Consider the following 24,812-nt stretch of genomic DNA (forward strand, 5'->3'; position numbering starts at 1 on the left):
ACCTGAGCTGAAGTCTGACACTTAACGGACTGAGCCACCAGGCGCCCCTCATCAGTTATAATAAATGTACCACAGTAATGCAAATTATATCAGGGCTGTGTGTACACGCACGTGTATGTGTTTAAGGATAAAAGGTATATAGGAACTTTTGTCAATTTTTCTGTAAACTTACAACTACTCTAAAAGATAAAGTCTATTTAGTTGAAAAAAAAAAAACAACAACAAAAAACCAACCATGGCCATTTAAAACAAAAAAGGTCAGTAGTGGGGCGCCTGGGTGGCTCAGTCAGTTAAGCATCGGACTTTGGCTCAGGTCATGATCTTGCGGTCCGTGGGTTCAGGCCCCACGTCGGGCTCTGCGCTGACAGCTCAGAGCCTGGAGCCTGTTTCGGATTCTGTGTCTCCTTCTCTCTCTGACCCTCCCCCGTTCATGATCTCTTTCTGTCTCAAAAATTATAAATAAACCTTAAAAAAAAAAAAAAAAAGTCGGTAGTGTCCAATTACGTGCATTTTTTCATCAAGCACAGAAAGGGGACCAGAAGGGATGCACCCAACCTGCTAACATTCGGATTCAAAGGTGAATAAGACAGAGATCTGTACCCTTAGGAGGTGGGGAAACTCGAAAATCCTGTACGACTTGAATTTTTTCAGCGAACGTAGCAAATGGAAATTCGTTAGTGTTTGACAGGTTTAGGGGGGAGTCACGAGGGGGCTACATGTTTATACACGCATCCCGAATAACGAAACTCCCCTGGTCAGGGTGTGCTAACTTGCGGGAGGGCACCCTGGAACCTCCGGGGCCCGGGCCCCTTCTCCCCAGCACAGCGGCCGACGTGGCGAGCCCGCGCTCTACCTGCACGTGCGTCGCCCACCGCCCTGCCGGACGCTGGCGACACCGCGCGCGCTCGCCGTACCACACTCGTCACACCCGACCCGCACCTGTTACGTGCCAGCGCTGCCGCCAGGCGGGGGACGGGGGCCCGGGAGTCCGGGGCCGCGCGGACAGGTGCGGGCTTCCAGGGTGCGCGGCGCCCACGACCCCGCCTCCGGGCCGGGTCCCCTGCCCCGCCCGGCGCCAGGCCAAAACCTGCTCCCGCGCGGCGCCGCGCGCAGCCTGCCGACCGGAAGCCAGGGGGCGTGCCCAGATGGCACCCCCGCCCCCTACGCGAGGGCCAATCAACACTCGAGACTCATTAATAGTGAACGCGCCGGCCCCGCCTCCGCCCCTCGCGGCACCGCCCGCCCGCGCAGACCTAGAGCGCGGCCGCGGACGAAGATGGCGACCGCCATGTACTTGGAGCACTACCTGGACAGTAAGCGTCCCTCGCGGCCCCCGAGCCCGGCGCCCGCACAGGGTACCCCCCTCACGGTTCCCCACGGACACCAGGCGCTGCGTGCGGACCCCGAGGACTCGTGGGGGTGGCGAGGGCAGTCCGGGGGCGGCGGGGGTGGCGGGGGCGCGCGCGGGGCGGGGCGGGGCCGCAAGGAGATGCGCGCGGGGGGCGCGGCGCAGGGTCCCACCGTCACGGCCGCGCCAATTCCAGGTGCGTCACGGAGGGGCGGGGCCGGTTGGCGTGGGGCGTGGCTTGCGTGCCACGGCCCCGCCCTTCCCATGCTAGGCCCCGCCCCTGCCTTCAGCGGCGTACCGCCTTCCCGGCCCTCAGTCTCTCTTGGGAGAGGCCTAGCTCAGGGCCCCGCTCCGCCCTTCCCTACCCCCCTCCGCTGTCTTGGCCCGGTCCCCCGCCCCGGCCCCGCTCCCACCCAGTTGACTGGCGCAGGTGGTTGAGCCCTGAGCCCGTATCCCCTTCGACGCTGGACCGGGCCTGGGCGGGATTCCGGCCGTGTTTCTGTGCCTGCTCGTGCAGTGACCTGGGAGTTGGGGGAGACGATACTGGCTGGAGAGTGTCCTCGGGTGCCTGTGTTTCTGCGTGGCCGGGGACGGAGGAGGGGGACTCGCAGGTGTTCAGGGCAGTGATCGGCACCACGGGCAGATGTCTGTGAGGCGCTTCCTGCAGGCGTCGTTCTGTCCACATGTAGCACAGGTTGGAGCTTCCTAAGAACTCCTGAGCAGATGGTTATTGCCCTCATTTCACAGATGGGGAAATGCAGGCTGCAGAGGCTAAGTAGCTTGTCAAGGTCATGCACTCTTGCTGGTCTGGCTCTGGCTAGGGGATGGCCTGGCGGGAGGGGGTGGGCGGGGCTGGTGGAGGGGAGCTGGAGAGCTGTATTGCAGTGGGAATATACGCGGTCCCTGGTACCTGGCTGCTTGGGAACCCCACCTGCAGCTTTAGCAGGAGCAGTTGGAAGTGAACCGCTGCTCTGGGGGAGACGGTGGGGACCTCCCAGGCCAAGCGTGAGCGATGGCGGGCGGGGGGGCGGTGTCCTAGGTGGGAGAGCACCCTGGAGGGGAGGAGGCTCTTCCCTGCAGCACTCATTACAGAACCACGATGACCTCATCTGCTGAACCCATCTGCTGGGGCTTGCTCTTCTCTGTCCTGGTACCTTCCCAGTGGGCCCCATTTGGAGGGTTTGAGGATCGTGAGTTCCATCATGCTCTGGGCACCTGTGTGAAAGCTCAGGATGGACATGCCTACTCGCTTGTGTGCCAGGGAAGCAGACTCTGTCCTCCTTTTCCTGGAACTTACTTTCACATGGGGCAGACAGATTTTTTTTAAAAGCTCGCAGCCGAAGAAGGGCCATGAAGGACCCCAGCAGGTTGCTAGAGCACTGAGGTGGCACTGTCCTGCAGAGCCCAGGGTAGGACAGAGCGGGGAGGTCCATGGGAGGGTGTGGTGAGCCTAGAGGCTGTGGAGGGAGTTTGTGCCATTGTCTGGCTGAGCTGGGCAGCTTTAAGCAGCAGCTTTGTAAAGACCGGATTTAGCCCTACACCAATCACCGTCAGCTGAAGACAGTGGAGGGGGTTAGGACTGAGCATGGGAGCCAGTTTAGGGGCCTGTTGAGGCTGTGCAGGCAGGCTGGAAGGTTGTCCTGGAGTAGGAGGATTGCAGTGCAGAGGGGAAAGCAGTGTGGGGTGGGGTCCTCCACCCACGCTGTTCAGCATGGTCTGTTTAACTTGGAAGTAATCAGACAAGCGAATGAAGAGCTCAGTGCCTCGGTTGTAGTAGCAGCCCTTCAGGTGCTCAGCAGCCCCGTGGTCAGTGCCTGATGTATTGTGTAGCCCGGAGAGACCATATCCATCCTTGCTTGCTGTTCTACCCCGTGAATGGGTTTTCACAGTAAATCGGGGGGGGGGGGGGAGATCAAAGAGACCCCAGGGTTTCGGTCTTACTCACTGTGGTGAGGTATTGAGAGGGGAGGAGTGACTGGGGGGTGTGGGGTGGACAGTCACACGGGCCACTTCCCCACCTCTGCTCGCAGCTCCAGGAGAAGTCCCTCTAATTTCTCCAGCTTCCAACAACATCTGAAGCTTGTGAGTCTATTATCAGTGTTTGATACCCGTTCCCCAAAAGATACCTTAATCCTTTTCCTCCCCAAATCCTAACAGAAACAGGAAACGACGTGAGCTTATTTTTTGTAGATTTTAGGTATAAAGTCTGGAAGGCAGATTTTGTCCTGCTCCCGAGAAGTACATGTCTCTGTGTTTCAGGTATCGAGAACCTTCCTTGTGAGCTGCAGAGGAACTTCCAGCTCATGAGAGAGCTGGACCAGAGGACGGAAGGTGGGTCCAGGCCTTACAGTACAGCCGGCGGTGTGCTCTGACAATTGGGGAGAGGGGGCTCCAAGATACTGGGGTGGCACTGGTCTCCCAGGGGACCCAAGACAGTGGGGCTGCAGCCTAGCCTTAAACTTTGGGCATTGTGTGGTGTCTTATGGAGTGTGCTGACACTTTAAAATTAGACTTAGGGGCGCCTGGGGGGGGCTCAGTCGGTTAAGCATCTGACTTTGGCTCAGGTCATGATCTCATGGCTTGTGAGTTCAAGCCCCGCATCAGGCTCTGTGCTAACAACTCAGAGTCTGGAGCTGCTTTGGATTCTGTGTCTTCCTCTCTCTGCCCCTCCCTCACTCACGCTTTGTCTCTCTCAAATATAAGTAAAACATTAAAAAAATTATACTTAGTTTCTTCGGTTTTAACATAGCTTCACGTAACACTTTTTTAAGTTAACTTATTTATTTAGAGAGAGCATGTGGGCGACTGGGGGAAGGGCAGAGAGAGAGGGAGAGAGACAGGGAGAGAGAGAATCCCAAGCAGGCTCTGCACTGTCAGCATGGAGCCTGATGCAAGGGTTGAACTCACAAATTGAGATTATGACCTGAGCTGAAATCAAGATTCAGTTGCTTAATTGACTGAGCCACCCAGGTGTCCCTTCATGTATCATTTTTATGACCATCATCTGTCTCTTGCAATCAGAATGTTTGTCATCTTTCTTTTCCTTTAAAAGACTTTATGTTTTTCGGGGCACTTGGGTGGCTCGGTCAGTTGAATGTCCGACTTTGGCTCAGGTCATCATCTCATGGTTCGAGTGTTTGAGCCCTGCATCGTCCTCTGCTGTCAGCGCAGATCCTCTGTCTCCCTCTCCCTGCCCTTCCCGCCTCTCCCCAAAATAAAATAAAACATTAAAAAAATTATTTTTTGTTTTTAAACTGTGTGTATATAGTTTAAAAAGAGCACTTTCTGATATTCTGGTGTTTAACTCCCTGTTTCTAAACATCATGTTTTTGCTATTTCTTACTTACCTCCCTTTTGCTTTGGGGTTTATTCTGTTACTGTGGAATATGAAGGTTTGCTTCCCCAGTTGCACCTGCCCAGCTCCTGCACCGCCCCCGCCCACCCAGCCACCTCCTGGTGTAGTGGGTTAGAATCTGAACCTGCAGTACAACAGGGATGGTGTTTCCTTCAGGACTCTTGACTGGGTGGTTTGCAGCTGGGCCATGTTACATGCTCTGCTTGTGTGACCTGTTTTGAATAACTTCTGTTTTTCTGGGAGTTCATAATTGCTTTGTTTTCCACATTTCATACATGTTCCACATTTTCCGTGTGTCTGTTACACTAGGTTATCTGCCATTTCTGAGTTTGCTCTCCAAACGCAGCCTTTTCCCCTGGGGCTTCCTGTCCTGCAGGCTATACCTGGGCTGGTTGTTTCTAGGCCTGCTGCACAGGCTCTGCCTCTGCTCATCTTCAATGCAGGACCCTGAATGCTTTGTTGTAAACATCCTCTTTCTTGATCTGCTCCCTTGTTTTATTGCAGCCTTTCCTCCAGTAGTTTCCTGGAAAAGGGTACACGGGAAGGTAGATTTCTTATGATGTTATATGTCTGAAAATGTGTTTGTTCTGGTCTCCTATTTGATGAACAGTTTGGCTGGGTATAGAATTCCATATTGACCATCTTTTCCCTCAGAATGTGGAAGGCACTGCTGCCTTGTCTCCCAGCTTCCACATTGCCCTTGAGAAATGTGATGCTGTTTGGATTCCTCATCCTTTATATATGTGGTCTTTTTCCTGTTTAGCAGCTTCTGCTGCTTCTTTGTCCTTGAGGTTTTGTGTTTTGTGGCAACGTACTTGGGTATGGGTGATTTTTCATTCATTGTGCCTGGCACAGTTTTGTAAGATCAGGATAGCTGTGGTTTTTTACTGAGGTACAGTCTCCCTACTAGCAAATACGGAGACTTTTTTTTATTGTGAAATATGGCATTTACATCCAGGAATAAGCATATGTTTAGAAATTGTCTAACAAATACCAACTTACGAACCTTTGCCTAGATGGAGCAATGGAGCCTCTGGAGCCTGGGGCACATGTAACCCTGCTGAGCATGCTACCCTTCCCCCCAAGGGGCTGGCACCCCGAGCTTTCCTCCTGCAACAGTAGGTTTCTCACCTCGCTAAACCAGAGATTTCAGAGTTGTATCAGTCCGCCCCTAATTATCAGTGGAATCTCACGGTCTGTTGTTCTCTGTGTCAGGCTTTTCTTTTTTTTAAAAAATTTTTTAAAAATGTTTATTTATTTTTGAGAGAGATAGAGCATGAACAGAGAGAGGGAGACACAGAATCTGGAGCAGGCTCCAGGCTCTGAGCTGTCAGCACAGAAGCCGGATGCAGGGCTGGACCACGAGCTGTGAGATCATGACTTGAGCCAAAGTTGGACACTTAACCGACTGAGCCACCCAGGTGCCCCTGTGTCTGGCTTTACTTGCTCAGTGCCACCTTTTGTGGGATTAATACACATTGCTATGGGTGACAGCTGTGCTATTTGGTGCTGGGTAGCATTCCATGTGATTGGGCCATAGTTTATTGATCCGTCTTACTATAGATCGCACATTTGCCTTGTTTCCTGTTTTCTGCATTTATGGGTGTTTTCCCATATGGATCCTAAATCTTTCGGGTGTGGACTCGAGGGCAGTAGGCAGGTTGTGGCTGAATGAGCACATAATTTGTTACTCGGGGGCGTTGAGAGTTGGTGGGGCCGGTATGTGTTCTCACCTGGACCACGGTTGTGCCTGGTTGTGCGCTGTAACTTCCTGGGTACGCTGCCCTGGCTGTGGCGTCTGTGCCCCCCCCCCCCCCCCCCGCGCCAGGCTCCCTGCAGAAGGCCGTGCCCAATGTGCTCCTACCAGCAGTAATTCGGAGTTCAGTCAGCCACCGTCACTGGAATCGGCACTGCTGGGCTTGTTCTGGAACCCCCTGCGGGGACTAGCTTCTCCCCCATTTCCCCATCAGATAAGAAGGCAGAGATTGACATCCTGGCTGCGGAGTATATCTCCACGGTGAAGACGCTTTCTCCAGACCAGCGTGTGGAGCACCTGCAGAAGATCCAGAGCGCCTACAGCAAGTGTAAGGAGTACAGTGATGATAAGGTGCAGCTGGCCATGCAGACCTATGAGATGGTGAGGAGGGGTGGGCCCCGCCCTGTTCTGCGGGAAGAGGGGGTGGCGGGGGGGGGGGGGGGGTGGTGCTGCCCTGTCTGCCAGAAGACACCCTCTGGGTGCCCCGACCAGTCCTCCTTGTGGACTGTGGCACGTGGCATTGGCTGAGTGTTGCGAGCCCGCCGGCTCCTTGTCAAGTCTTGGCAGCGTCTGTAGGTCTCTTCTGTGGGGCCGGGTAACTGTCTCATCCCCGAGCTTTGACCCCATTGCCCTCTCTCTCTTCTTTCTACCGTCTTGGTCTAAATACCTAAGGCATCGGAGGTATTTTCTGTGAGAACCTGTACTCTGAAATCTGTACGTTCTTCAGATTTTTATGTCTTCGCCCCCGTTCCATTGCGTTTCACAGCCCTGTGTCTCATTACTGTCTGCCTTCACGGTTTTCCTGAGTGGCAGTTACTCTGTTGAGGTGTCAAAGCATGTGGGGACAAAGACCCCCACATAAACTGGGATGGCGGGCCTTGTTCTATAGCGCTCTGTTAATTGAAGACTCAACTGAATCCAAGAATGTACGTCCTGGTTGATTTCCAGTGTGTTTGTGATTCCTGACATGTCCTGCTTCCATTTTTAAATGACTTGCGAGCATCCTTTTCTGTAGGTGGATAAACACATTCGAAGGCTCGATGCAGACCTGGCACGCTTCGAAGCAGACCTGAAGGACAAGATGGAGGGCAGTGACTTTGAAAGCTCCGGAGGACGAGGGTTAAAAAGCAAGTCTGTTAATTTTTCTTCATTTTGTCACCGTTACGTACGGAGTTTTGAAGAGTTTTGTCTGATAAATGTATTAGGAACATTATGGTAAATATCAGGTTTGAGTAAATCTTGTCCTGCTTCAGTGAATTCTGTGCAGATAATTGGGGTGTTTATGGTCTTTCAGAAGGTCGAGGTCAGAAAGAAAAAAGAGGCTCCCGAGGTCGTGGCAGGAGGACCTCAGAAGAAGACACTCCAAAGAAAAAGAAGCATAAAGGAGGGTGAGAGGCTCTTTTCCTTGTCTCTTTCTCCCCAGAGGTTACTTAGCGCTAGTATTTACTTAGCATCTAGGAGCACCAGTGGCCGCTAACAGCGAGGAGGCGCTCCCTGCGTGCCCGCTGTGGGTGCGGTTCCACCTGCGCTCGGCAGCCTGACGGGGCTCCTGGGGAGAGTGACCGGCCAAGGTTTTACAGCTGGTGTGCGGGGAGCCGGGTTCGCACAGGGCGGTGTGACTCCAAAACCCACGCTCTGAGCCCCTGTGTGTCCTGCCTTTTGAGTGACATTATAACATTTACTGACATTTCAGGCTGAGCCACACTTCAGCAGCTAAATATATAGCTGTTCGTTGTTTTATGTATAAATATATATTTTGGATATATTCATCATTAAGTTGCATGACTGTATTTATTAAACAGATGTGTCATTTACCTTGAATTTCAGCATATTTCATTTAAAGCTTTCTCCCACCTGCTCCCCCCACCCCCCTCGCTCTTGTATTGCTTCACAGAAGTGACATTTAGACTCAGAGAAAACGGTAGAGAGCTGAGTAGCTTCTGGGGAGATGGTTCTGACGGTTACGGGGAGATCTCAGGACAGTCCATTCTTGACAAAAAACGGGAGAAGTTTTGGTTCTGTTTAAACTTTTAAGAAACACCCTGAATACCATCTTGCAGTAAATAAATGCAGAAGAAGCAGGTAGTTTAACGAATTCCTCTGAGGCACATCCTGGTCAGTGATTGACCTCAGCCAAAAGTGCTTTCATGGCTCTGTGGAAGCCGTAACCTCCTCCCTCTGCCCCGGGGACCTACGACCCAGACTTACGTGGTGTTTGTTTCCATTCTTTGTAGTTCTGTCCCCTGTGTGTGTGTTCCTGGATGCTATAGTTTAACCTTATTTTTTTCCCTTTTATTTATTTTTTTATATTATTGTTTGTTTATTTTTGAGAGAGAGAGAGAGGGAGAGAGAGAGAGAGCGCAAATGGGGGAGGGGCAGAGAGAGAGGAAGACACAGAATCCGAAACAGGCTCCAGGCGCTGAGCTGTCAGCACAGAGCCCAGTGTGGAGCTTGAACCCACGAACTGCGAGATCATGACTTTGACCCAAAGTCGGACACTTAACTGCCTGAGCCACCCAGGCACCCTTTTAATTTTTTCTCTTTTAACTTAACTTTATTAAAGAATGGTTTACATACAATAAGATACTTTAAGTTTACAGTTTAATGCTGTTTTCACTTTCAAGTTATGGAACTCTTCAACCTTTCTATTTCTTCTTGAGTCGGTTTTGGTAATCTGTGTCTTTCAAGGAATTGGTTGTTTCATATAAGTTGTCAGATTTATTGATACCAGGTTGGTCATAATATTACATGATTGTCTTTCTGTTGTAGGATTTTGTACTGATGATTCCTCTTTCAGACCTAATATTGATAATTCATGTCTTCTCTCATTTTGTCTTGATCTTTTCAGAGAATTAGCTTTTGGTTTCATTGACTTTTTTTTTTTTTTTTTGATGTTTTATTTATTTATTTTGGGAGAGGGTGCAAGCGAGGGAGGGGTGGAGAGAGAGGAGGAGAGAGAATCCCAAGCAGGCTCTGTGACGTCAGTGCAGAGCCTGATGTGGGACTTGATCTCACAAAGCATGAGATCATGACCTGAGCCAAAATCAAGAATTGGATGTTTGCGCCATCCAGGTGCTTCACGGTTTCATCGGTTTTTATATTTTCTCTGTTGTTTGTTTTCTTTGTCATTGATTTCCGCTTGTATTTTTATTTTTTCTTTCCTGCTATTTGGATTTACTTTTCTTTTTCTGGCTTTTTAAGCTGGAAGTAACTAAGATCAGTGATTTTCATATTTTCCTTTTCTAATATAAGCACTTAAAGCTATAGTTTTTTTTTTAAACTATTGTTAAGTCTAATTACTGTTAGCATGTCCCATAAATTTAGGTATGTTTTATTTTTATTTCCTTCAAAATATTTTAAAATTTCCTCTGATTTTTCTTTGACTTATATTTTATGTAGAAGTATGTTTTCAGCTTCCAAGTAATTTGGGATTTTCCAGGTAACTTTGTGATTTCAGTTTCTAATATTTCTGCTGTCATCAGAGAACACTGTATAATTGAAATTCTCTGAAGTCGATGAAGACTTGTGTTATGGTTTATGGTCCGGCCTTGCTGTACATTCCATATGCCCTTGAGAAGAATATTGTGTTTTCTGCTGGTGGCGGCATGTTCTGTAGCTGTTAGTCGGATAACTTGGTTGGCAGTCCTGTTGGTCTTCTGTGTCCTTCCTGACACTCTGTTTACTCACTTGATGAATTACGGAGACAAACATCTTACAGTCTCTAACTCAAGCTGTGGATTTGTCTGTTTCTTCTGTCAGCTTTGCTTCACATGTTTTGAAAGTCTGTTATTTGTTGGTACATATGCATTTAGTTTTTTCTAAAAATAACTGACTCTTCATTGTTATGAAATTTCCTCCTTTTTCCCTTGTAATATTCTTTGTTTTGAAGTCTACGTGGTCTGATATTATGATAGTTATTCCATTTGTCTTATGATGAGTTTTCGCATGGTGTGTCTTTTTCCTTTTTCATTCTTTTACTTTCAACACATTTATGCTTTTGTATTTATTTTTTATTTTATTTAAATTTTTTTAACTTTTTATTTATTTTTGAAATAGAGTGTGAGTGGAGGAGGAGCAGAGAGAGGGAGACACAGAATCTGAAGCAGACTCCAGGCTCTGAGCTGTCAGCACAGAGCCTGATGCGGGGCTCGAACTCACAAACCGTGAGATCTTGACCTGAGCCGAAGTCGGACGCTTAACTGGCTGAGCCACCCGGGCGCCCCTATGCTTTTGTATTTAGAGTGGGTTTATTTTTTTAAGTTTATTTATTTATTTTGAGAGAGAGCACGAACAGGGGAGGGAGGGAGGGAGGGAGGGAGAGAGGGAGGGAGGGAGAGAGAGAGAGAGAGAGAGAGAGAGAGAGAGAGAGAATGAATCCCAAGCAGGTTTTGCACCATCAGCACAGAGTTCAACACAGGGCTTGATTGCATGAACTATGAGATTGTGACCTGAGCAGAAATGAAGAGTTGGACACTCCACCGACTGAGCCACCCAGGCGCCCCTCGAGTGGGTTTCCTGAAGGCAGCGAAGTTGAGTCTCGCTTTTTTTTTTTAATCTAGTCTGACAGTGTCTCCCTTTTCACTGCAATGTTTAGAGTACTCAGATTTAACATCATTACCAATATGATTGGATTTGAACTTACCTTCTGCTGGTAGTTGTCCGCTTGTGCGTCTCTTAGTTTAGTGTCTTCTTTTAGATTAATCATGTATTAGAAAATTTTATTTTAAAATCTTTATCCATTTTTGAGAGAGAGAGACAGAGTGCGAGTGGAGGAGGAATAGAGGGAGAGGGAGATGCAGAATCCAAAGCAGGCTCCAGGCTCTGAGCCATCAGCACAGAGCCGCACGCGGGGCCTGAACTCATGAACTGTGAGATCATGACCTGAGCTGAAGTTGGACGCTCAACCGACTGAGCCACTCAGGCGCTCCATATGTATTTTTTTTGAGTACATGTTTTGGTATTCTGTTTTAAGGACTGTTCTAGTGTGTCTTCCCTGTTCATTGACTTACCACAGTGAACTTCTAATGATATTACCCTGTTTTGTGTGTAATGTAAGAACCCACACGAGTTGTTTTTCCTTGTGCCTTCTGTGCCGTCGTCAAAAGTTCTGCTTCTACACGTGATAATTTGCCTCACAACATATTGTTATTATTTTAGGTCTAAACCACTGATTATGTTAAACAGACTATAAAACACGAGGAAGGGTTTTATTGTCACTCCATGTACGTACCGTTTCCGCTGCCTTTATTTCTTTACGGACGTGAGGATTTCCCTCTGCTGTCATCTCTCTCCTGCTAAAGAACTGCCTTCAACGTTGTTCTACACTGTGGGTCTGCTGATGCTGAGGTGTTTTCTCAAAATTTTCTTGTCTGGAAATGTCTATTTTATCTCTTTTTTAAGGCTATTTCTGTTGGACTCAGAATTTTAGTTGACTTTTCCTAGCACTAAAGATATTTCCTTCCCTGGTATCCTCTATCTTGCACGGATTCTGATGAGAAAGCCTTTTCTTTGATCCTCTGAATGTACGTGGCTTTATTTGTTTTTGCTGCTTCTAAGATATCCATTCGGCAATTTGATTTTTAACAACTTAATTATGATCTGTCCCGGTGTGGATCTTTTGTATATATTTGGCTTAGACCTCATCGAGAACTTCTTGGAACTATTGGTTTGTAGTTTGTATGAAATTGGGAAAATTTTCAGACGTTCTTCAGACAGTTCTGCTTCCCTTTTGGCTTTTTATGGACCTTCAATTACATGTATGCTGGCATGATATTTTCCGGCAGTTCACTGAGGCTCAGCTCGTTTGTTGTTGTCGGTGGTGGTGGTTTTTTTTTCTCAACGTTTTTCTTCCTATGCTTCTGTTTGGATAGTTTCTATTACTTTGTCTTCAGGTCTTCTTCCTTAGTGTCTAACTTAATCTTCTTTTAGTGAATCTTTCATTTAAGAGATTTTTTTTGTAAAGAAGTTCTATTTACACCGTATTTATTTAAGTACTATTCAACGGTTCCCTTATTACATTTATGTTTTCCTTTCTCCTTGAGCATACACATTTATGATAGCTTTCTGAAAGATCTTCTTTTCTGATTCTGTCATTTCCAGGGGTTTTTTCTTTCTTTTTTTAAAAACCTATTTATTGGGACACCTGGGTGCTCAGTTGGTTGCGTGTCTGACTCTTGATTTCAGCTCAGGTCATGCTCTCAGGGTTGTGGGATAGAGCCCCGTGTTGGGCTCTGTGCTGAGAGTAGAGCTTGCTCGAGGTTCTCTCTCTCTCTCCTCTGCCTTTCTCTTCTCGTGCTCTTTCTCTCTAAAATGAAAAAAGAAAAGAAAAGCATGCTAAAAAACCCCCAATTTATTAAGGCATGAGTGAGGTACAAAGAGCTGTCCATGCGTAATGCGTAGTCTGTTTCTGACTCATTTTTCTCCTGGTTGAAGTCACATTTTCCTACTTCTTCACACATCTAGTGATTTTTTTATGGGATGATAGACAATGTGAATGTGTGTTGTTGAGTGTCCAGATTTTGTTGTCTTCGTTCAACAGGTATTGAATTTGTTTTCCAATTTTTTGGTCAATAGTTTAATTACCTGTGGATCAACTTGATCCTTTGCAGGCACATGTTTAACCTTTGTAAAAAAAAAAAAAATCCGTTTTTCTTAATGTTTATTTGTTTATTTTATTTGAGAGACACTGAGTGCGAGCAGGGGAGGGGCAGAGAGAGAGGGAGACACAGAATCTGAAACAGGCTCCAGGCTCTGAGCTGTCAGCACAGAGCCTGATGCGGGGCTTGAACCCATGAACCGTGAGATCATGACCTGAACCCAAGTCGGACGCTTAACCGACTGAGCCACTCAGGTGCTCCAAAAACCCTCTCTTCTTAAAGGGCTAGATGGTAAACATTTTAAGCTTATAGGCCGTGTTGTCTTTGCTGTGACCACTCAGTTCTGCTATTTTATATCAAAAGCATACACAGAAAATATGTGGCTGTGTTTCAATAAAACTTTATTTACAGAAACAGACCACCAACGCCTAGGTTAGGGTAGCCTTACTGTAGGGTTGGTTAAGCTGTACTGCTAAGGTATAGCCCTTCTGGGTTCTCTTCTGAATGCTGTTTGTGTTTAGCGAGGCCTCTCCTTGCTGGCCGCATGGAGCGAGTGTGACGAGCCTGTGTGTGAGCTCTGGCGAGTTCAGCTCCCAGCCGCCCTGTACCCTCTTCCAGGACTCAGGGACTCTCACCTGTGCACAGCTTAGTTTTTTGCTGAAAACTTAAAGGGGTCCCTCTGCAGATTTCGGGAGCACATTCTCTTACTTCCTCCTTTCTAGCAACCTGCCACCAAATGCCAGCAGCCTTGCCCTCCTGGAACTTTGGTTTTTCCCTCAGTTCTAGACCTCCATGCTGCGTTTGGTTTCCGTCTTGGTGGACTGGAGCGTGGGAAGTGCCTCCAGCAGGAAGCCGACACGATTGCAGGGCTTGCCTCGGTTACCTTCTCTCGGGCCGCCGTCCTGTGCTGCCCGCAGTCAGCGTCTGAAGAGCTGTCGCGTGTTTCATCCGGTTTTCTCCCTGTTCATGGTGGGGGGCATGTTTGGTGCCTGTTGTTATATCCTGGTCAGAAACGGAAGGTTTTTTCTTTTCTCCTTTAGACGAGCCCTGTAGTCTCTCTCACGCGTCAGTTTTTCTCCGTCCCTTTCCTTTCTTCACAGCTTTCCTAATGCGGAGCCCAGACTGTGTGACTCCCGGCGTTTCCTGGAGTCTAGATCTCGCTGACAGATGTCAGTACATCCTCTCTCAGCATCATCATGGGGGGTCTCCTCCCGTGCTCGGTGGATTTGTTCCATCTGTGACCGGGGGCGCTTTCGCGTGTGCTCCCGCTTGTGCCAGCGTTCTGGAGGTCTGGTGGGGCACCTGAGGCTGGGCCGAAAACACGGCCCGCAGACGGGATCGAAAGGGCCCGGCCCTTGGTGGGTCTCCTTCGACTGGCTGACATATGAGCGGTCAGGCCGAGTCAGTTCCGGGTGGACGAGACCAGCAGCAGGACATCTTGTACGTGGCGTTCTCCATTCTCGAACACCCTTTGATTCCTTTTTGTACAGATTTTAGTTCCTCTTTGGAGAGTCTCCCTGTTTGCAGTCATGTTATTCAGATTTTCTTTGTAACAGCTGCTTCAAGCCCTTGTCTGCTCATTTGCACATCGGGTCATTTGTGGCTCTGCTTCTATTAGCTTTTTCGTGATTTTCACTCACGTTTTCCTGCTCTTTTTCCCGTCCTGTAGTTTTTTTTTGTTGTCTGTCTGACTTTAGGTATAAGAGGAACCCGGAGGGTGAGATTTCTGCCGTTCCCCAGAAGGAGTTCATTTTGCTCTCAGTCCAGGCAAATGGAGCAGGCTGGAGGCTGGCGGCCACTCTACCTGGGCCCTGTCCCCTGTCCCCTCTGATGTCAAAGGTCTCACGATGGAAGACCCCGCCCCCCCCCAGTTCTCAGTGGGGGACCCAGGGTTGATTTCCCCCTCCTGAAAGGCGCCTGTGTGGCTAGTCCACGCCCTGGCTTTCCTTTCTTGTCTCCTGCCTGTGTTGCTCCTGGGGTTGGCGGAGGTGTGGAGGACGGGCCGCTGTACAGAGGCGGGCCCCTCCCCCGAGAATATGGCTCAGCGCTCAGCCTTTCTGCCGCTCTGCAGCCTCTGTGCCGCCCCCAGGTTCAGCGAATGACTCTGGGGTCACGGCTGCCCCACATCTAGAGCTCTCATGTGTCATTGGCTGTGCCGGCTCTGTGTGGCCCCCAGAGGGCGGGCAGCCCTCGGCTAAGCCCGGGACACAGATGGCCTGCCCACTTGGCCACTGCCCTTCCCTTGGCCTTAGGGCGTCTGGGCCTTGTCACGCCACAGCTTTCCGGTGTCTGGAAAATGTGGATTTAGCAACTTGTTGGGTTTGGTTTTTTGACTCGTGGCGGCAGGGCTCCCGAGTCTTCCTGCTCCACGCTGCTCAGAACCGAAAGGCGTGGTGGCCTTTTCTGGAGACAGCAGGCGCTCTCGTTGGCCGCCTCCCCACGGGTCCCTCACAGGGAACGAGGCCCCAGCTCTCAGGTGCGGTTAGAGCTTCCCTGGCGGGGGTACACCTGCCTGTGCCGCAGACCTCACGGTGACGCACGAGTCTCGCCGCCACCTGTGTGGACACACTGGAGATGGCTGGGCGCGTGGCTTTTCCCTCAGCAGAGCTGTGACGGCGTGTGCGTCGCTGACCGCCATCTGATGGCGCCGAGGAGGCGGGTAGCCGGCCCTTTGTGCTGGGCTGGCTGCAGAGGAGGAGCGGGGCACGTCGGGTGGCGACGTGTGCAGAGCGCCTGGGTGGGTCTGGCCGGGCCCGGCCCGTCCGTGCGAATCCCTTCTCGGGCCCCCGAGCAGCACTGTACGGAGGTCAGGACGGGCCACGGGGGCCACTGACGTGAGGGGTGTGTGAGGGGCACCGGGCCCGCCCTGAAGTCTGGCTCTGATTCGTGCCTGGAAAGCACATCGGGCAGTTGGCGGTTTAGGCACAGGAGGGGGGATCCCTGGCAGTGCCTGGTGAGGGATGCCTGCGATGTCCCGGGAAATCGGCTTGGAGGACACTTGTTGTGCCCAGTAATGTCGGAGTGAGGTGGCCAGCACGGCCGATACGGGGTCTCCAGCCTGCCTGGCAGGTGGGAAAGACCTCCTGGCAGCCCTTCACCCGCCCACCCCAGAGCCCCCTCAGGTGAGACCGGAGAGGAGGTGCCCAGGGGCGATCCCAGGCCTCCTCGCCGGTTGGGTGGCGCCCTTGAACCTGGGGGACAGGTGCTCAGGTCAGATGTCAGCTCGCGGTGTGAGAGCTCAGTCCAGCTTCGCAAGCAGAACGCACAGGGCCGCCGAAGTGCGGTCGGCACACGGAAGGCGCGTGCCCTGGGGCGTTTGGGGGTGACCCCACCGCAGGTTGGCACCGGTCCTCCAGGTGAGTCTCGGGGAGGAAACCCCACCGATCCAGCAGGGGGTGAGACACGGTGTCAGAGGCCAGCTTGAGAAATCGAGGTTTGGCGGAAAACAGAGGAAACCACGTCCTAGTCTGGAGAGTTGCCTGAAACGTTTTGAAAGCATGTGGACGGGACACCTTTTTGTGATGCACACGGATTTCGGATAAACAGAGAAAGTCCTGCCTCTTCCCAGAGACAGAGAGCAGGTCACTTACAAAGAGAAGAGGCTTAGACAGGCCTTGGGGCCCTCACGGGCAGCACTGCCTCCAGCAAGCGGCACTCAGGCCAGAGGCGGCACTGGCAAAGAGGACACTGTCGCTGGGGGGGTGGGGGGGGCTGGTAGGGAGGACAGCGCCGTGGGGGGGGGGGCGGTAGGGAAGACAGTGCCGTGGGGGGGGGGTGGTAGGGAGGACAGCGCTGTGGGGGGGCCGGTAGGGAGGACAGCGCCGTGGGGGGGCCGGTAGGGAGGACAGCGCTGTGGGGGGGCGGTAGGGAGGACAGCGCCATGGGGGGGCCGGTAGGGAGGACAGTGCTATCTGCAGGGGGGTAGTGTGGCGTGCACAACTGGCCCTGGGTATCTGATGGCAGAGGCACAGAGTGTCCTTAGACGGGCAGTATGGGACAAAGGGGTCGGTGGTTGCCTTCGGGAACCGGACTCTTGGTCGGCGTGTGGAAACGTGGTCTGCCACGGCTTCGCGGCATCCCTGTCACCAAGTTCCTGGTGTGAACTTGCAGTGTTTCCATAGCAGGTATACCCCTGAGTCACATGTGTGTTCTTGATTCTGCAGGGTGAGATAGGGAAGATTGCCTTTCTGTGCTAGTAGGAGCGTACTGTCTACACTGCCCCGTAGCTGGTAGGTTTGCTTGAAAGCTGCCGAAACACGTAGAAGCCTGAACCCCCAGCCCTCCCTGCTCTAAGGCAGGTGAACGCTTGCTCCGGCTCTCACATCTGCTTGGCTGCAGAGCTGTGGGCCGCTGACACGGAGGGGAGCACGGGCCAGCCAGACCCTGGCCGGGGGTGCTGTGGGGAGTGGGGGGCGATAGGCCCCAGCCGGCATGGAGGGGAACACGGGCTGGCCAGACTCTGGCCAGTGGGGGGGGGGGGGGGGGGCGGGGCTGTGGGGAGTGAGGGGGATAGGCCCCAGCCAGCATGGAGGGGAGCACAGGCCGGCCGGACTCTGGCCGGGGGTGCTGTGGGGAGTGGGGGGGATAGGCCCCAGCTGACACAGAGGGGAGCACGGGCCAGCCGGACTCTGGCCGGCGGTGGGGGGAGTTGTGGGGAGTGAGGGGGATAGGCCCCAGCTGACACAGAGGAAAGCACGGGCAGGCCGGACTCTGGCCGGGCCACTGGTTAGTGACCAAGGGGGGCTGCGGAAGGTGGGGGGCGACAGGCCTGCTTCAGGGGGGTGGGCAGTTGACAGCGGCACATGGTCAGAAGCGGCCCCACTGGGGGATGGGCAGTAGGGGGCTGGAGGGGCTCCCTAGACCTACTGCTCCAGGGATGGGAAGGGCAGCTGGTGGTTTGTAGGTTTTGGGGTGAAGGTGCTGTGAGCATGTGTGGGGTGGAGGACTGGCACCAGGTGTGCTGGGTTGGGTTGGGGTCCAGGATTCTCAGGTGTCGTCAGCTGGTGGCTGGTGAGTAGGGGTGTTTGCCTGCCCCCAGGGGAGAGGGCCCCTGAGAGGCTGGGGATGGGGGGACTTGGGGCGGGGTGGGCGGGGAGCCCAGGGAGCAGGTTGGAGGCAGGAGTCAGGGATGGATTCACGACCCCAGAGTGGGTAGTAAGTGCGTCCCCTCACGCCCTCTGGGGTGCCTTTGTGCCCCATCTTGTCTGGTACGAAGGGGCCAGTCCGTTCTCCCCCCACACCTGCTGCTCACTGCTGTGGTTTCCCCGCAGGTCTGAGTTCACCGACACCATCTTGTCCGTGCACCCCTCTGACGTGCTGGACATGCCCGTGGACCCAAATGAGCCCACCTACTGCCTGTGCCACCAGGTGTCCTACGGGGAGATGATAGGCTGTGACAACCCGGACGTGAGTGTTGGGCGCCGTGCACGGGCCTCGGGCAGGGCCCTGCACCCAGGGCCGGGGGTGCGGGGGTGCGGGGGGGGGCATGGAGTCCTGACTGCAGCTCCCCCCTCTGCCTTGCAGTGTCCTATCGAGTGGTTTCACTTCGCCTGTGTGGATCTGACCACGAAACCCAAAGGAAAATGGTCAGTATGGGCTCTGCTCGGCCTCCCCTGCCTGTGGGGCGTCATGAGTGCTGCCCCCACCAGGCCCAGGCTGTGGCCACGGGCAGTCCACGGGTCCTGCTTCCTGGGGCTGAGCTGGTAGAGGGACATCCGCGCCCCTCGCCTGGGTCTGGTCTCTCAGGATGTTTGCATGGTGCTCCCCTATTTTTGTTAAGCTTCTAAGGAACAGCTATTCGGAAGCTTTTGATTGAGATAGAAACTGTGAAACGAGTTCTTTCCCGGGGAGATTTGGGGAAAGGCAAAGAGCACAAGCATTAAATCCGAACCTGGGTGAGGCCGGTGACCTGCCTTGGGGCTTGTGTTCACCTGGGCAGGGGTGCAGGGTGCGGGGGCAGCTTCTGTCCCTGGTCCGTGTGCCCGCTGGTGGCTTCGGTGTCGTTCCCGAGAGTTAATTTAAGGAAAAAGCGGGTTTTATTTACCTGTGGGTGAAGTGGGTCTCAGTTCTAAAATGCAGGCTCGGAGATTGTCCTCCGTGTTCGCGTGTATGTGGATGGGGGGTGGTGACAGACCCCTGAAGGACAGGCTGTGCTGTCCCCAGGGCTCAGTGGGCAGTGGCTGAGGGGGTGCTCATGTGCCTGGCCCCACGTGCGTCCCGGCCCCGGGTCGCCTCAGGAAGTCTGAGCAGTGACTGCACAGCCCTTGACCGTGCTCTGCAGCTGGGGCACGGGCACCCGGGTGGGGGGCTGCGGGCCTCCTGCTGGGGTGGGGGGCAGGGACACGTGATTCGGGTTCCGATGTGGGTTTGAGTTGTTGGTGGAACTTCCGGGTGGGAGAGTCAGTGGGCATTGGAAGACGGTTTTGCCTCTTGGGAGGGTCGAGCGGCAGGGGGTTTGTGCCCCGTGGGCAGAGGCGGGGAGGCAGGGTGGGGCCCCCCCCTGTTGTCTGACTCAGGGTTTCTCTGGGGTCTTTCCAAAATCACAAAGTGTTCAGGCTTCTTCCCTATTAAGTGAGATTTGTTCTGACATGTTCTTGCGGCACGAGCCTGCGTGAGTGCATTTGCCGCTGGAGCCTTGCTTCCCTGGGGGGCAGGGCTGGGGGCGCGCTCAGTGCTCGCTCACTGGCACAGACCGGACACTGGGGAACGGGGCGGCCGGGGGCCTGGGGGGGCACAGTCACGTGCATCGGGAGTAGCTGGAAGGTCCCCTGGTGTCACTGACAGCTGCCGTGGTCCAGGCGTGACCAGGAGCGGCCCCCCGGTGTCTGAGGCGCTGAGCCTGCCTGCCCAGGGTCCCCGGGGAGCACTCGCCAACCATGCGGGTTCCAGGGCCCTCTTGGCCTGCCCCACCTGCTGGAGCGCACTGGTTCATCCTCCGCCGTGCTTGGTCTGCTGATGTGACTGTGGGTGTCGCCTCCACCTTGGTCCCCGGTGGCCACGTTGTCTCACAGGGAGGGCCAAGAAACTGGGTCAAGAGGCGTACTCGTTCGTACAGACAGTCTTGCTCGTTGACTCGTTTCTGTCACCTTGGAAACACACGCTGGCCACAGCGACTTGCTGGGGGTCTCCTCTTGCCGGGGCGTCCGGTGGGAGAGCCGTGTGCTCTCTGCCGGCGTGGTTTCGGTGACACGGCCACCGTCCCTGGAGACCTGGGGGGCGGGGTGGGCCTCCTCACGCACAGGGCCGATCACCGTGCCTCTCTCCTCAGGTTCTGTCCGCGGTGCGTTCAGGAGAGGAGGAGGAGGAAGTGAGGCTGCTACCTGGGCTGGAAGAGCGAGTTAATGTATTCCTTCCTTCGTGTTGCAATATTTTCTCTTCATTTTAAAACTACCTTGTTTTGAATGATACTTAACAACTCAGTGGCCAGTTGTAAGTCTGGGTATTTCCTGAGACAAGCAAGAATCCACCTGAGCCCTGTTTGCACGAGGAGCGATCTCACAGGGACTTGCCACAGTGACTTCATTCTCGAGACTTCTCGTACGGGGCCCGGCCCCGGGCACGGCAGGTGCACCGAGTGGCCGAGCCTTCCGTGGGCCGGTGCAGTGGGGACCTTCCCACCCGCTGCACTGCCGTCGCTCTGCAGCTGGGGTGGGAGCCTGTGTGGTCCGACTGTCCCGGCGCCACCGCGGCACATCTGTCCCCGCAAGGCGTGTGCCCGGAAGCTGGCGAGGCGTTGCTGGAAGGCATCCTCCGTGTCTCGGTGACCTGCCTGGGACGGTGGGGCTGTCCCTGGAGCGGGAGGGCCCCGCCGCACTGTGCGCTGCCTTGTTCGTCTGGACTCCCAGTTCCCTCCGTGAGGGCTTTACCTGCTGGAGTGAACGGCCCGTCATCAGCAGGTTGCCGTGAGCCGCCCGTGAGATGCCTGACCGACGGCTGGTGTGCCGTCGCTCTGGGAATCCCTGATGTTTTACTGTGAAGCTGGAACTGTCGTAACAGCGCGAAGATGGCAGTCTGCGTGCACGTGAGGCGAGTCCGGTCTGGCGAGGCCGGGCTGATTTTAAACCTGCCGTGTTGCACACTGGTAAGCAGCTCACGTCCGAGGGGACCACGGTTACGTGAGGCCACCTGTGAGTCGGCGCCGCAGCTGGGAAACCGGAGCGCGTTTTCCCTTCAGTCTGCACTCACCAAACCAGTTTTGAACCGTCGTTCTGGTAACAGTTGGGGGAAGTCGCGTACCTCCGGTTGAGGTCCGTCTGTGGTGGTGTGCGGTCTGGGAGTATCTGTGGACCCCGAGACCCCACAGCACCCACTTAGAGGGCTCTGAGGAGCCCCGAAGGGAGAGCCGGTCTCTGTCCTGGAGGCATGAGAAGAAACGCAGGAGGCAGGGTCGAGATGGGAAGTTCCTAGGTGAACAGGAGTCTCCTCTTTATCAGGAGGCCTTCTGGAACAGTGCCCCGCTTCCTCCGATGGCTTGTTCACTGCACGTGTCCTCCTGTTTCTAGTATGTCAGCAAGGCCAGGAGATGCCACGTAGAGAATCTCGGGGAGCTGTGTCATGCACGGGCCGCCTAGCGCCGGCTCAGCTCGTCGTCCCTAGATGAGCGCTGACTGTTAGCTTTGACGTCAGAGGGCAGTGAGTGTCCAGCCGGGACCTGCGTCCGTGGTTCTCGGAGGGTCAGCCCACAGCAGACGCGCTGTCCTGTGTCCTTCCTGGAGCAGGCCGAGTGGCGGGACTTGCTTCCAGGCGACTGCAGGTGGGGTTGGCTCGGCATGTGCGCCCCGGGCTGCGAGGGAGGGTAGGGGGTCGCCGGGCCTGACAGGCTTTCCCAGAACCGATGCCTTCCTGCTTCTCCGAAAGAAGGGGTGGGGGCTTCGGGTTGAGCGCCGGCCCGCATGAGGCCCTCAGTCTCCACTGCAGCCAAAACCGAGGCTCGTCTGTATTTAGGAACTTAGCTTTTTGTTAACACAGGTGTTTAAAGATTGTGGGGAATAAATTGTGGAAAATTGTCTGCTTCACTCTTTTACCAGTTTTTGTGGAGAGGGTAGGTAAGTACAGTGAGCTTGTGGTGATTCTTTGGAAGCTAGTTTAATATTTGCACTGCCTCTCAGAACACTCGCGGCCGCTGCCATCGCGGAAAGACGGGTGACCATGGACATAGGCCGATGGCTGGTTGGGTACACTCGATGCCTGGTTTCCGGGGCCTCGAGGATGACAGGAGAGATGGCCGACTTCCATATGAAACTTATGTGGAAAGTCTGATGGCGTCTCTGCTGTCACCTCTTCTCTTTAGGTTTCTGTGCCTACCTGTTTCTGGTGTTTACTTTTGTCAGTTACATTGGTATCTCCAAAATAACACGCGTTTAGCTTTGGAGAAAACAGAAGACATGAGTGGATTAGGAAGATTCCCTGGAATGCTGTTTGGGTCAAGACCGATCGGTTGTCCTTCCCAACTGTGAACAACACTCTGCAAGTCAGAACAACACTCGACAGCAGCGCTTTGCTTGGGGAAGAATGTTCTGCCACCTGGCGTGGCCCTGGTCCTGAGGACTGCTGCTTGAGGCCAGCCGCCTTCATCCTGGGGTGATTCCTACCAGACCCTGTCTGCCTCCCAGGCGCTGGATCGGACCCAGAGGGGGCTGCAGAGCCCTGTTCCTTGGGTTGAGGGGGTCCAGGCTGGGCCCAGCGGTCCCTCTTGCAGCTGTATCTGAGCCAAGGGTGCGGGCCCTCCACGGCCGCGGGGTTTCCGTGTAAGGGAAGGAGTACCTTGTTTGAGGAGAATCTGCACGTTCCTCATTCTCAGTGCTAGATTATCAGTCAGCAGCTCGACAGCCTCTCATTTTCCCACAGGAGGACACATGCTGCACTTATAAACTGAACCCCAACCCTCCCCCCCCCCCCCCGCCATCTGTGGCTGCGCTGGTGGAGCTGTTGGCTGTGGTGAGCGTCCCCACTGCACAGGCTGGGGCCCTGGGCGAGTGGATATGAAATGGGACTGGCCAGGGTCACGGGAGCCTGGTGGCTTTGAGTCTTCCCAGGGCAGCAAATGCTGAAGACACAGCCACAGGAATGCTGGCAGTTTGCTGGGCTGCGTGGGGACACTGGGCAGCTGGCGGTTTGCTGGGCTGCGGACGACACTGGGCAGCTGGGTGCCAGTCCTGTCCCCGGGCGGCCGCGCGGCTCTCTGCCTCACGACTTGTGGCTGGCAGCCGTTGGCAGGGAAGGCTTCGAGCTGTCACGCTGTCCGAACAGCAGCCCCCCCCCCCCCCCCCCGCCGTGTGGCCGGAGCCGGAATAGACACTTAATCATGGGCCTTGGAGACTGAAGCTTTTCCTCAATTGCTAGTGAGCCGTGGCTGGTCTTCGCTACCTGTGCTGAGAGGAATTTTAAAACAGGAAGCCTAAGAAAAACGTTCTCATTCAGGAGAGAAGTCTATGAAGTTTCTTTCTTTCTACAAATGTATTTTGTGGTGTTCACTTTGACCACATTTCATCCAAAAAGATGATGCAGCTTTAACATGAATGTTACATTTTATTTTCAAGGAATTATCTATGTCCCCTTTGTAAAGGAAAGATAATATTGTAAATCTTTTTATTGAATAATGTAAAGATGTATATCTGTATTTTTGGATCATGTTATAGATTATGGATATATTGTTTAATAAATAAAGTATTTTTTGGAATAAACGTTTGAGGATGAGTCATTCCAGGAAGTGTGAAAACTTCTACATTGTGGCCAGAGATGGTAGGTGTATTCTCCGTGGAATTTTTTTTTTTTTTGAGAGAGATAACACAAATGGGGGGAGGGGGGCAGAGAGAGAGAAAGAGAGAATCCCAAGCAGAGTCCCTGCTGTCAATGCAGAGCCTGATGCAGGGCTCGAGCTCACGAACTATGAGATCATGACATGAGCCAAAGCTGGACGCTCAACCGACTGAGCCACCCAGGCACCCCTCCGTAGAATTTTAAAGGGACGGGCAGTGAATGGGAGCAGAGGAGTTTCCCTGGCCACGGGCCTGGGCAGGACCCTGGGCCTCAGCTATTACGTGGTGTCAGAAGCTGATCCCTAAGCTCACAAGAAATGTCAGTGTAGAATACTTGGAGTGGCTATTTCATAGAAGCATAAAGCACTTTGTCTGGAACAGAAGGTTTGCCTTTGAGATCTGCATAGATGTCAAGACCCCTTTGGGAACTAAATAGTTCTTAGGACATTTCCTTGAGGAGAGTTAATGGTCAGGGCACCGAAACCCAGCTTGGTCACCATGATGGAGAGGCACAGCCTCTCAGCACACCCAGAGTCCTTGCTTGAGGGGAGCATGAGATTCTGGAGGAAGGGCCTGGAATGCTGCCACATGCATGGATTTCCTTTGGGCACTCCTAAAGGAACCTGCAGCCACCTGTTGTGGTGACTGCCTAGGAGAAGGGAACACCAAAGAAGTGTTTTTGGGTGGGGGTGGTAATCTTCACTGGCTCTGAATTGTTACTAAGTCTCAGAGGTCCAGGAGGGCTACCTTGATCAAGTGGTGACACTTGTCTGAGTGAGTCCACAGATGCCTGTGGTTATCGTCCCAGGACCTGAATGTGCCATGCAAAGAGACTTGAGAACTGGCAGGATTCCCACATGGATTCCACATTGACCTTGGAGCAAGGGCCGTCATGGTAGGGACGGGCAGGTGGAAGTCTCTAGAACGTCGTCTCCCTGGTCAGGACGGCAATCCAAAGGCAGAATGCATCCTCGATGAGAGGGTGCAGTGGTGGTGTCCT

The 24,812-nt window shown here is 53.3% G+C and overlaps 1 protein-coding gene across 3 annotated transcripts; it reads left to right on the forward strand.

The window, feature by feature from the left end:
- Positions 1 to 1,213: 1,213 nt before the first annotated feature.
- Positions 1,214 to 21,050, forward strand: ING5 (inhibitor of growth family member 5). 3 transcript variants are annotated; one of them, XM_027045366.2, is made up of 8 exons: positions 1,226 to 1,313; positions 3,608 to 3,679; positions 6,674 to 6,840; positions 7,475 to 7,586; positions 7,754 to 7,847; positions 18,326 to 18,461; positions 18,579 to 18,640; positions 20,323 to 21,050. In XM_027045366.2, exons 1-8 carry the CDS (start codon positions 1,277 to 1,279, stop codon positions 20,363 to 20,365), a joined length of 723 nt encoding a protein of 240 aa, XP_026901167.1. In that variant the 5' UTR covers positions 1,226 to 1,276; the 3' UTR covers positions 20,366 to 21,050. The 3 variants fall into 3 exon arrangements, with proteins under 3 accessions (XP_026901175.1, XP_026901167.1, XP_026901178.1); XM_027045377.2 differs by lacking the exon at positions 1,226 to 1,313 and adding an exon at positions 1,384 to 2,042; XM_027045374.2 differs by lacking the exon at positions 3,608 to 3,679 and having other exon boundaries at positions 1,214 to 1,313.
- The last annotated feature ends 3,762 nt before the right edge of the window (positions 21,051 to 24,812 follow it).

The sequence above is a fragment of the Acinonyx jubatus genome, chromosome C1 (genome assembly GCF_027475565.1).
Source record: "Acinonyx jubatus isolate Ajub_Pintada_27869175 chromosome C1, VMU_Ajub_asm_v1.0, whole genome shotgun sequence".
NCBI lineage: Eukaryota > Metazoa > Chordata > Mammalia > Carnivora > Felidae > Acinonyx > Acinonyx jubatus.